Genomic DNA, 13,021 nt, shown 5'->3' with positions numbered 1-13,021 from the left:
TATGATCCAGGAATTCCACTCCTAGGTATCTATCCAGAGAAATCCCAAACACTAATTCAAAAAACTTTATGCTCCCCTATGTTTACTGCAGCACTATTCACAATAGCTAAGACATGGAAACAACCGAAATGCCCATCGGTAGGTGACTGGATTAAGAAACTGTGGTACATTTATGCAATGGAGTATTATGCAGCCATAAAGAAGAATGAACTCTTACTATTTGCAACGATATGGATGGACATAGAGAACATTATGCTAAGTGAAATAAGTCAGACGGAGAAAGACAAATACCAAATGATCTCACTTATATATGAAATCTAAAGAATAGAATAAATGAACAAACTAATCAGAAACAGTCTCAGAGATATAGAGGAAAAGCTGAGGGTTGCTAGATGGGGGCAGGTGGGGACGAGGGAGAAGGTAAGGGGATTAGAAAGCACAATCGATAACCACAAGATTGCCATGGGGATACGAAAGACAGTTTGGGGAATATAATCAATAATGATGTAAAGATTTTGTAGGGTATCCAACGGACACTTGTCTTATTAGGGAGACCACTTCAGGGACAGTGGAGATGCCCGATCATTGTGCTGTGCATCTGAAGCTGAATAATGAAAAATGTCAACTATAATTATATGTATATATATGTATAAATATGTATATATATATATATGTATATATATATATACACAAACACGTATATATAGTCACAAGAAGTGGAGTACAGCATAAGAAATAGGGACAGTGGAAATGTAATGGCTATATGTGATATCAGAGGGGTAGTAGATTAGTAGATTGGAGGAGGGGGGTTATCACTTTGTGAGTGGTATAAATGTCTAACTATTACATTGTTTTGTACACCTGAAACTGATAATAAAATAAATAATAGCAAACTTACTTAAAACAAAAAAAAGAGGAAAAAAACTGATAAACTGAAGTTCATCAAATTAAAAAGTTTTTTGCCTCAAAGACACCATCAAGAAATTGAAAACAAAGAAAAACAAACAAAAAAACCCCACAAGCCACAGATTTGAAAAATTGCCAATCAACAAACTTGTATCAGAATACATAAAGAACCCTTACAGATCCAAAATAAAACACAAATAACCCATTAAAAAATGAGCAAGAGATTTGAACAGACATTTCACCTAAGAAGATATACAAATAGTCAATAAGCACACGATAAGATGCTCAATGTCACTATTTATTAGGGAAATGCAATCTAAAACCTTGTTGAAATACCACTTCACACCTACTAGAACAGCTCAAATCAAAAAGACAACAAGAATAGGCAAGGAGGTGGTGTTTCTGGAACCCTCGTATATAGCTGGGGGAATACAAAATGGTACCACTCTGGAAAACATTTTGGCAGTTTCTTAAAAAGCAGATGAGAAGTATATCATTAATCATCTACCATTAGGGGAGTAGGGAAGGCTTAAAATGTCTTTCTAGCTCTCCTGTTAAGATCAAACAGTACGAAAATGGGTTTCTTTTATGGTGCCAAAACAAACACACACATATACACACCACCATTTGCTGACCTGGTCAGCTCTCAGCTGGGTTGAACCATCCGTGTATATCAGAGTTACCACCAGGGTGACTGCCTGTTGGAGCATTTCAATCAGCTGCCTTTTCTCCAAATCATCCAAATACCTAATATCACAGAAATGGTTTTTGAATTCTCTTGAGTTCCCAGGATTTAGGGACACTTCAACCTCATCAGCATCTCCTTCCAATGCCACATGTTTACTTGTTTTCTCTAATGAATTATTACATGTGACATGTTTTCTTTTCAACTTCATGCTTTCTTTAGTTTCATTATTTAAATGTTTTTCTAGAAAACGTTTCCTTTTGTATTCTGTTTTCTGTAGAACTGAAGCCTCTTGGTTACACTGTGGAATCAGAAACCTTGAAGGAGCCAACAAGCTGATGCTCTTCTGTTTTGGGCCCGCAGACAGCTGATCTGTGAGTCTGATACTGGAGGACGAAGGAGAGAGTTTGCTGGAAGCTCTTGATGTCTGGTTTGTAAAAGAATTAAGATTCTATCAAAAAAGAAAGTATTTCATTACCACATGGATTCATTAGACAGATCTATAAACCCAGCTAATTTGCGATAAAATTCATCTAAAGTAAAGTGGGAACAAAGCTTCATATTATCTAGATCCTACTTTCTAATGAAATTATACAGTGTCTTCTAGAGCAGTGACTTTTCTGAACCCAGGCAGGCATGCACATGTGACTTGTGGGCTAGAACAGGCAGGAGTTCACAAAGTCCTCAACCCCACCCCGCACTGGAATTGTCACATCAAGAGATGCCATGGATGGAAGTATGTTGGACGTGTGCAGAAGAGTAAAGGTTAGTAACTGACCACTTCCAAGTACCATGTTTCCCCCAAAATTTAAGACCTAGCTGGACCATCAGCTCTAATGCGTCTTTTGGAGCAAAAATTAATACAAGACCCGGTCTTATTTTAATGTCATATAAGACTGGGTCTTAATATAATGTAATATAATATTAAGTAATATAATATAACATAACATACTAGGTCTTATTTTACTATAAGACTGGGTATAATATAATATAATATAACATAATATAATACCAGGTCTTGTATTAAATTTTGCTACAAAAGATGCGTTAGAGCTGATGGTCTGGCTGGGTCTTATTTTCAGGGAAACAGGGTAAAGGCCATTTATAGAGAAAATGAAATCACCATGACTATTTGATATGGTAATCTATCTACTAAAAAATTGTTTAAAAATATGGCTCAGCAGCATTCCACTTTCTGTGTCGATCTAATAATATGCAATATTCATTCATAGATTCACAGACTAACCGAGGGGGAAATATCACGTCTATCCATTTCGTTATAGGATTCATTTACAATAAAATTTTATTTTTAATGTTTATTTTTCAGATGTTATGATATACTTATGCTGTAGAACAACTATATACTAATAGTACTTTAATTTTGAAAGAAAGTGTTTTAGCACTTGGTCATAGGGTCACAGAAAATTTTAATTTATACTCATTTTTATTGCAGAGAAATATGGTTTTCAATAAAAGACTTTTAAGCTAACATTTTATTACATTAAAAATTCTGTGGAGGCATATACAAGAAAAGGAATTCATGGAGAAAAAGGAAAGTATGAAAATTCAGTGTTGAAGAATATCTTGTTGAAGTTATTTTTTAAAGAAATGAATATGAATATCAAGTTGCCAAAGTACAGTGCATATTTAGATTTTAGTGGATATATTCTAAAAAATGGTAGAATGGCTTTTAAAAAGTCAACAGGGGCAGCCAGTTAGCCCAGTTGGTTAGAGCGCGGTGCTCTTAACAACAACGTTGCCTGTTCAGTCCCCACAGGGGCCACTGTGAGCTGCGCCCTCCACAACTAGATTGAAACAACTACTTGCCTTGGAGCTGATGGGTCCTGGAAAAACACACTTAAATAAATAAAAGGTCTTTAAAAAAATAAAAAATAAATGAAAATAAAATAATAAAATGTCAACATTATCAATACACCAGAAATCATGTCCTATGAAACTTTCAAAATTTGTGATGAATATTTTAAATGTAAACTTAAAAATGTCAGAAAGTACATGGCTTTTCAAGATTCTTTTGAGAGAAAAGGACCAAAAAGGTTTAAAGGCCTCTACTGAGGGACCCCAGAAGCACCATCTACACACCATGGAAAGAGAGCATTTCCATTCACTTATAAAGGGCTGTGTAGTCCTTTCTCTGTTGAAGATGCTTCTCCCTCCATTTCAGGGGTAAAGAATCACCCTATCAACCCAAGGACAGGTCCTCTGTTACAGGGAGTTTACAATAGATTAAGTAGGACTGGGGTTTGGACACGGGTAGCTTGCTTCACCATCCATTCTCTTAACCACTACACAGCCTCCACTAGTTAGTGATATGCCCTGTTCTGTCTCCCCTCAAGCCCCAACACGTAACTCATCCACTGTGAATTTTACACCCTTTTCTTCCTGAATTTCTCTTTATTTCCACTACCCCAAAGTTCCAAGCTCTCTTTCCTTAGCCTGAAAATTTTTCTCAAAGTCTTTTCCTAGTCTCTAAAGGTGGAGATCTTTAAGCTGACCATCTCCTAATCATCCTGAAGTTCTCAACTCAGGTATAATTTTCATAATGAAAAGAAAAACGTCCCACTCCTCTGGCAAAGCCAACTGAAACAGCAACTGTTTGTAAAGTGCTCGGAGCTGACTCCCTCATGGTACTAACACAACGACTGTACAGCCCCTATTGTACTGCTCTGTCTCCTCTTCCCTCGGACAGACTAAACCAAGCTCCTGGACAGTAAGAACTCCACCACTCTCTTTTTTAAACCACTGTATCCACAGTAACATACAGTAGACAATAAGTATTGTTGAATAAGTGAAGGTTATCTGTTTAGAATTACTCATCTTTGCAGTGATTTACCTTTTTTTCCTGTGACTTATTCTTCCCATCTTCAAGAAGTACTGAATACTTAACACTGGACTTGTTTACCATTTCTGCAGCTTTTAAAAACACACAAAAGAAACATGAGGCATTAAGGAAACACTGGAAGTTTTATAATTAAACATTGAAAATAGGCTCTACAATCATGCTATTTACTTACTTAAAGAGACATAATAAAATTCACAATCAAAATGCATATTACCACTGTAATAAACATGTGTGTAAAGTGTCTTCAAATTAATTGGAGACAGATCTATGCAATCATGAGATGTTTATGAAAAATGATTATCTGGTGTTTGCATTTGAATACTTGATTCTGAAAACCCAAGGTCAACACTTTACAGAAACCTTGTAAGTATTAAAGGTTAGAGGAAATTCCCTGACTGAATAATACTGCAATGGAACAATTAGAGATTCAGTAAAACATCATTAAGTAACTTCTGGCTTAAATTCTGCTCTAATTTTAATAAGCCTGGGCTGGACAGTAAGCAATAGAATCTGGGTTCAGCGCAGGCTGACTCAGGAGGCTGTGCTCAGAACCACTGTGATGTATGTTCCCTCCACAGCAACGGTAACAACCAAGAAATTCAAGTGCAGGATAATCTTTCATTTACAAGAGAAAAAAGGTACACTTAGGATAATGTAACAAGAAAGGCACAGGGCATGCAATGACAAAAACTTAAAATCTTATGAAATGGCATGAAACGAGAGCTATACAAATGGAAAGACACAGCATTGGGATATGCACAAAATGTTTAATTCTTCCAAATATAAACTAAATGCAGTTTCATTTACAGACCTTACAGGGCTCTTTTAACAGAAAAAAATAATTCCAAAGTACGTATCAAATGTTAACTCTCTAAAAATAGACAAGAAAAAGTAAGTTAAAAAAAATAAAAAGACTTGCCTTGCCAGATTATGAGAACATACTATAAAGGCACTGTAATCAAATCCACATGGTATTGAAATAGGAATAGATGAAAAGATGTCTAGAACAGAACAGACAATCAAGAAACTGACCTCAGGACTTAGGAGACTTTAATATACAACAAAGATGGTATTTCAATGAAGTAGCAAAGGACAGATTAAGAAATAGGGATAGTACTATACTAGCACCACTTCTGAAAGAAAATAATACACTGGGAAAACTACTTGGGAAAAGGTAACAAAGGGTTGCTATCTGTATTATCCAACAAGTCTTATACATTGACAAACAAACTGAATAGAAAAATGAGCAAAAGCTAGGAAGAGGCAATACACAAAATAGCAAATCCAAAAAGCAAATAAATATGATATAATGCTCAATCTCACTAGTAGTCAGGGAAATTAAAATTAAATATAATTGGAGGTGGAGGGAAAAAGGCAGTCTCATGTACTGCTGGTAAAAATACGAACACTTAACGTCATCAATGTGTTGTGCAACTTGAAGCAAAATGACACGTAACGAGACCAATTTTCCCATAGGCTAATTGCTACAGACAAGAGTGAAGTTCCTTGGCCATCTCATCAAAGTTATAACAAAATGATGTTACTTGAGGACTTGCTGTAGTTATCTTTTTGGAGAGGAAACTGTCAACACTTATTAAAATTAAAAATACATGCATTCCCCTTGAGGGTTGGGAAGAGACAGACTGATCCAAAGGGAGCAAAGATGGGCCCTTGGGAGCCACTGATGTTTCTTGATATGGGTGAAGGTTACAGGCGTGTTCAGTTCGCGACATTCTGAGCTATAAACTTAGGACATGTGTGCTGTGCATGTGTGTGTCAATAAAAACACATAAAATATATAAATCATCTAACCAAACAACCTCCCTCTTGGCTCTTTCATAGAAATGCATGCTTTACGGCAAAGGTCTGAAGGCAAAGCAGGGAAGGGTCTGAAGGGTCAAGAGGGAAGCTGAGGAATGAATGACGTGACACCCACTCTGAGCACATAACCACTGAGAGGAATCACTTAGAGGTGGTCGGTGCGCTTGACAAAGCAGAAACCTGGGAAAACATGATTCCAGTTTTGAAATCAGTGACCAATCTCCCGATTTATGTACATGAGCCTGTCCCGTCACACGTACACTGGCACAGGGCTGGTGGGGGGCTGCGATGGAGGTTTGCTCCGGGAGGGGTTACTGGGGAGTACTCCTAGCACCGAGGTCTGCAGGGGGGAAGGAAGGACTGGGCCAAGATGCTGTCACTGCTAGGCCCGTGCCGGGCCCCGTGTCGCCCTGCAGAGTGGGCCCCGTTGGGTCAAAGGCACTGGGCCTTTATGCCCAGCATCAACCAGTTGCTGGACTGGCTGCTCCTGGGAAAGGCGTGTGCCCTTGTGCACAGCTCTTTGCGGCCAAGACACTCACCAGCAAGGCTCCGAGCCACTGGGGCGATGGTACAAGGCGCCTGGCACGGGGGCGCCTGACATGCAGTGCACACAGCAGGCCTGCCCCACTGTCCGCCAAGCTGCACAGACACTCTGGGGCGGCCCGTCAGGGTGCTGCCGGGCTTCCTGGAGGAAACTTTTAGAAGGAAAGGTAATGGTATGAACTCAACCTCCCATCACCGCAGGTGGTCTCCTGGTTGCAAATGACATTCTTCTCCCTCCTCCATGCCCCATCGTGAGGCCCCTCCCTCTGGCTGCGTGCCTCTGCCGCCTAGGTAGCTTACCTGATCTAACTAATGGCCCAAACCCTCATCCCTGACAAGGTAGGCTGTGGTCTCCATGCCCTTCTCGGGCTATAGCCGATGGCTATGCCATCATATTTGGACAGGGGACCGAGGGGTGACCAATCACATCACCTGGGTGCCAAGTGCATGCTCCCCTGCCTCCATTATGTAACAACAGCACTCACTTCTGATGCCCAGGGGGTCCCCCGGAGCAGGACAGAGATGACATTCCTTTCTGCCAGTCTCTCAGCATAAGGAACTTGACATGACCAGGCAGCAGCCACGACAGGGGACTGAACGGTACTCTTCCTGCACCCCTAGTGGGTCTCCCTCTAGGACTCAGGACAAACTGCAGAACCCAGAGGGGTGGGGGCACTGGGAAGATGGCAAGCAGGGCCCCCCATGTCCACCTGTGGCTCCCAGACGTCCAATGATGCGCACGGGGGCACTGCACCCTGGAGGCTACGCTCCACCCCCATCAGGCGTCATCCCCAAGCTGACACCTCATCTGTGCCACCCAGGCCATTCCAGCACTCTGCTAGGCACGCGTTTCTGGCTGTGCGGCCATGAGCCCTACCCTGGGCCCGCCCACGACAGCTCCCCTACCGGGAGGTGGGTCCCTACACCCAGTGCAATGCCATGCCCGATTCTGTGTCAGCAGCGCAAATGCTCTGTGAGCCTAACGCAGCTCAGAGGCCCTGCAAACCAGTGCCTGGAACACGTTGTGCACTCGAGTCAAATCTATCGCTGCACCTTTGGAGACACAAAGGGTTCAGCGTTGCCAACCTGCCACCAAGTGACTGTTCTCCTCAAAAGACGGTGCCACTGGGACGCAGCATGTGGTTTGTGTAAGATGGTTGGACATTCAGCGGATGCGACAACTAGGTGAGCTCTGGTGAGCAGGAGGCTCCGTTAAACAGCCCGTACCGGGACAGCAGATAACAGGCTGGTGGACGCCACCTGGCCAAGTCACCCCCATTTCGTTACTTCCTCAGGTCACTAGCTGCTCCGTGTCTGCCATCACCATACTCTTTAGACTTCTCGTTACTCACTGGTAGCGAATCCATTGCTAGTTAAAAATGTAAATACTCCCTGTTGAAATTGCTGTATGCTTTCTGCTCCCTAACAGGCCAGCACTTCCTGGGTGGCACCTCCTGGGTGGGTCATGCAGACACGACAGCTAGGAGGGAGGGCAGGAGGCGGCAGTTCCTGGGGAAGCAGGTTACTCTTCAAGAAAGAAGCCTAGTCTGGTCTTCAAGCAGTGGTGGGGGTGGGGCACTCGCCTTTAACAGAGGAGCAGCCACTTCTGTAGGGCCCAGAGGTACCTGGGATTCAAGTTCTGAATGCAGCCATCCTGACGTCCCCATCACGCATCTCAGGGTCCCTGTTCCTGACCAGCCCGACCTTGAGGCAGCACAGCACGGAGTAATCTGACTTCTCTGGAGCTCTGCCTGTCTTGGCAACTAGCACTAGGCCTGTGACTGCAGGTGGTCACTCCAGGCTGGCAGGAAAGGCCTCTGCTTGTCACATATAGCCTGTAATGGCTAGTTAATCAGCCTGTCTTTTTCCAAAGGCTGTTATTCCCAGCCAAAGCCACCCATTCCAATGTCTTCCGTCGCCTTGCGCTTTTCAAATCGCAGCTGCTTCCACGGGTACACCAGGCCAACCACCCCAGTGAAGTTTGAACTGCACTGCTGCCATTCGATTCCACCTTGAACTTGTGATGAAGTCATTGGTGCCAGCCTGCCTGAGGGTCACTAGCTCCAAAGCACAGTGTGTTTTCTCAGACCACTGCCCGCACCAAGTGTGGATCAGGTTCCCTGGGAACCAGACTGAGCTGTGCCGGCAGGAAGTTTACTGGGGGTGGAGGGGTTCTTGGGGAGCTGGACCCAGAAAAGGGGAGGTTCCAATGCAACACAGTTACAACAAAGGCCTCAGCCAATCCCCCTGGAGGAAGGGGTAGCACAGCACTGCCACACGTGCAGTTCTAATCATGGAAACAAATGACAATACAAAAGGCACATATTAAGTCGTTACCATGGCTAGCAGTAGGGTAGAGGGCTCAACAAAGAGGAGAAAGCCTGAATGAAGAAAATAGTGTACACATGGACTCTTTCACCACATGCACGTCTGTAAGAATGTAAAAATCCTTTTTTTAATGTGGGATTATGGCCTTCAAATTTTGGGGTTTTGTTTAAAAAAACAAAAAACAAACTTTTCCCAAAGCATTACAAATACCCCTAAAAATCATTGAGGAAAATAACCAGTTTTAGTTGACTTCACCGATCAGCCCACCTGCGGGAGCGCTCACACACGTCACCCTGCCTTCAAAGGACTCAAAGCACAGCGAGTTACAGCACCCAAAACACTTCCCGGTAAGTCCTCTCAACTGAGCTGCAGAGGAACCAAACGCAGTTTACTTCCAGCAAGGCATTCTGGTAATGGTAGGAGTATATTTGGGCAGAAGCCTGTAAAATGTGGATTTCACCACCACTACGAGATGAGTGAAGGAGACAAAGAAAAGTGTATGAAGAGGATAGTCGGACAATGTCACAGGGGTCTGGAAGTGATCATCCAATCTGAATGGGGCCCAAAGTAAAGTGTGTAAGTGGTGGGACAGGCAGCAATTCACGAGGATGTTTCTATAGAGAAATTTTGCAGAGAGCAAGGACAAGAGCTGAGCTAATTCTAGCAAAGCAAGACCAAGTGGCAATCAACCGAAGGTGACGGCAGTCAGGAAATGACTGGGAAGGCAAATGAGAGGCAAGGCAGGCCTGAGTGAGGGGCAGGGCCTGAAGTCCAACCCCTAGCAGGCTTTGCTGTGATGGGACGGAAGGGCCTTATGTTTATTTGACAGAAATAAAAGTAATAGAAATTGTTAATCCATATACTCTCGGTTAATGAATATGATCAAAATAGATCTATTTTGTCATTTAGTTATCTGTCCTTGAAACTGCAAAGATTTCCATGACATGATGAGAATAAAGATACTTCATACACATGAATGAATTGGATTTTAACAAGTATCTACCTTTTGTGGTCTCAAACTTGTAATTTGTAATGTCTGTAAGAATATCTTTGTTTTACTAGACACCATATTCACCTCTAAGCTCTACCAAGTTAAAATAAAAAATATGGATAAATGTGTACTAGAAAATGTTACTTCATTTCTGTAGCTACTTAGACAAAACAGGTATGTTCTAACAAACATGTGCTTAATCATACGCATAATCCTATCAGAGCACCAGGGCAGCTGACAACCTTGAAATCACCCTGAAAACTTTTCCTCCCCCAATATTTACCAAACTATCAGCAGAATTATTGAAGAATAAAATGATAATGAAAATTCAACTCAGATGAAACCAATTCTGCATCTAGTTTAAAGACGTATGATTTAAGGTAAAAAGCTCAACTACTGGTCACAAAATACCCAACAACACAACACAGTGGCTCAAAGAACAAAAAGTCAAGTTTATTTCCGTCGTGTTGAGGCGAGTGGCCTCAGCTGGTGGTGCAGCTGTCTCAGAAGTCACTCAGGGGTCCGGGTTCCTCCCAGCACGCTGCTCCCCAATCCTCCAGGACCCCGTTAGCATTTGCAGGGTTGGAAAGGAGACATTTCAGGTTCCAACTGCAGGGAAGGCAAGAGGCCAGCTAGGAAGCACGCTGGATTGTCTTCGGGCCCACCCTGGACCAGGACACACCATCTGCGCACGTCTCATTGACAGGAGCAAGGAGACTGAGCCATGTTGTCTGATCGTGTGCCTCAGGAGGAAAGACAGACTCTGGGGTGGTGGATGGGTAATCTGCCAAAAAAGCCTTTAGAGCAACACAAATGCCCGTGACTGGGAAGTAAGAAGTGGTTGTCCTAAGTCAGGATCATGTTTACCTCTGAGCAGGGAGAGCGTTTTGCTCAGAAGGAAATTTTGAGGTACTGGCAATATGAGTGGTAGTTACATGGATGCCCTTGTTATATTAATTCACTAACTTACTCTGTAGAAAACACTTTCAGTGTTTTCACAGCAAAGGTATTTTGTGTGTTTTTTAAAAGATTTTATTGGGGAAGGGGAACAGGACTTTATTGGGGAACATTGTGTACTTCCAGGTCTTTTTCCAAGTCAAGTTGTTGTCCTTTTCATCTTAGTTGTGGAGGGTGCAGCTCAGCTCCAGGTCATTGCCAGTGCTAGTTGCAGGGGGCGCTACGCACCATCCCTTGCGGGACTCGAGGAATTGAACTGGCAACCTTGTGGTTGAGAGCCCACTGGCCCATGTGGGAATCGAACTCGCAGCCTTCGGAGTTAGGAGCATGGAGCCTGAGCCACCGGGCCGGCCCCTGCCTATTTGTCTTTTGATTGTAGAGGTTAATCCACTTAAATTTAAGTGATTACTGATAAAAAGAGACTTATATCTGTCATTGTGCTATTTGCTTTCTATATGCCTTATAGCTTTTTTGTTTCTCATTTCCTGTCTCTTGTTGTTTTGTGTGGTTTTTTTATGTATTGATTTTTTTGTAGTAAAATGTTTGAATTCTTTTCTCATTTCCTTCTGTATATGAGGAGTTGAAGTGGCAACCTTGTGGTTGACAGCCCACTGGTCCATGTGGGAATCGAACCAGCAGCCTTTGGAGATAGGAGCACAGAGCTCCAACCGCCTGAGCCATGGAGCCGGCCCCAGCAAAGGGGTTTTAAATAAAAGATCAATCTTGCTGCAAGAAGCTACACAGTCCAATCCTTACCGGATGTGTACCTCAACATACCTCAGTTAGTCTGGCAGATCAGAAAATGAGACCCCAAGGTGACATGTAACATTGATAACGTAGTGTTTGGAAAAGCAAATAATTGTAGTTTATTTCTACTGATTTCTGAGTTCAATTTTGATATTTATCGGGTATTAAATGGGCTTTCAGCAATGAAGTGCTGATTTACAGTATTTTATTTTTAAGACACAAGGATTTGATGTAACAACAGCTCAGCATTTGACAAGAGTCCAGGAATCACTAGGTCTCAGGTCCAGCATCATTCATGAGTAACCCACCAGCAATCCAACTTTCATCCAAATTCTACGAAGTAAGAATAAAATTGGTGGGACCCTGTGGCAGACGCTATGGTGGCCCACAGCCCCTGCCTCCTAGTCTTCATGCCCTGTGACTCCCTCCTCTTGAGCGTAGGCGGGACGTGTTCACTCACTTCTAACGATCAGAACAAAACAAAGGTGTTAGGATGTTTGTGATTATGCTACAGAAGACTGTAATGTCAGTCTTGCTAGGGACAGACAATCTTGCTGTCTTTGAAAAAGCTGCTAGACAATGAAATGCTGCCTTATGGAGAGAACCGTAGAAAGGAACTGAATTCCGCCAAGAACCCTATGAGCTTAGAAGCCAATGCATCCCCATTTGAGCTTCAGATGAGACCCCAGCCCTGGTGCTGAGACCTGCACCATAGCCCCACAGAGGACCTGGCTACGCTGTCCAGGCTCCTGATCCACAGAATCCATGAGATAACAAATGTGTGCTGTTTTCATCACTAAGTTTGCAGTTCTGGTGTTATATAACAGCAGAAAATAGAGTCCTTGTGAAAATCCACTATTTTTCCTAATCCAAAATACTTGACAGAAAATACCTTATCTTTTTTCATTATCTTCTCAATACATTTGTGAATACTAGTGTTTTTAACAGGATATTTTAAGAACATGACATGTTCATGAGATGGGCTGACTGCCAGAGATTTTGTTCAACAGAGACTTACTCATATTATACTACCAGGGGCATTTCATTGTTCTTATCAGTTTTTGAAAGGAAGTATATTTCCACCTGTCAAGTGCACACTGCTCTTATTTTAGAAAGCCAAGTATACAGGACAAAGGAGAAAGCTCTTTGATGTTTAAATATTTATCTTTCTTTACTATCCCCC

General features: G+C 42.5%; 1 protein-coding gene across 1 annotated transcript in view; it reads right to left on the bottom strand.

Moving 5' to 3' along the window:
* Window positions 1-13,021, bottom strand: part of POLN (DNA polymerase nu) — a 129,589-nt gene that overhangs the window by 115,151 nt on the left and 1,417 nt on the right. The window contains exons 2-3 of the mRNA XM_081062070.1: window positions 4,443-4,522; window positions 1,542-2,042 (exon numbers count right to left, since the gene is read on the bottom strand). Coding sequence (XP_080918196.1) covers window positions 1,542-2,042; window positions 4,443-4,522 — 581 coding nt within the window. The remainder of the gene's footprint in view (window positions 1-1,541; window positions 2,043-4,442; window positions 4,523-13,021) is intronic.

The sequence above is a fragment of the Rhinolophus hipposideros genome, assembly GCF_964194185.1.
Source record: "Rhinolophus hipposideros genome assembly, chromosome: 1".
In the NCBI taxonomy this organism is placed as follows: domain Eukaryota; kingdom Metazoa; phylum Chordata; class Mammalia; order Chiroptera; family Rhinolophidae; genus Rhinolophus; species Rhinolophus hipposideros.
The sequence above is the reverse complement of the archived record's forward strand: the minus strand, read 5'-3'. Positions and strand labels throughout refer to the sequence as shown.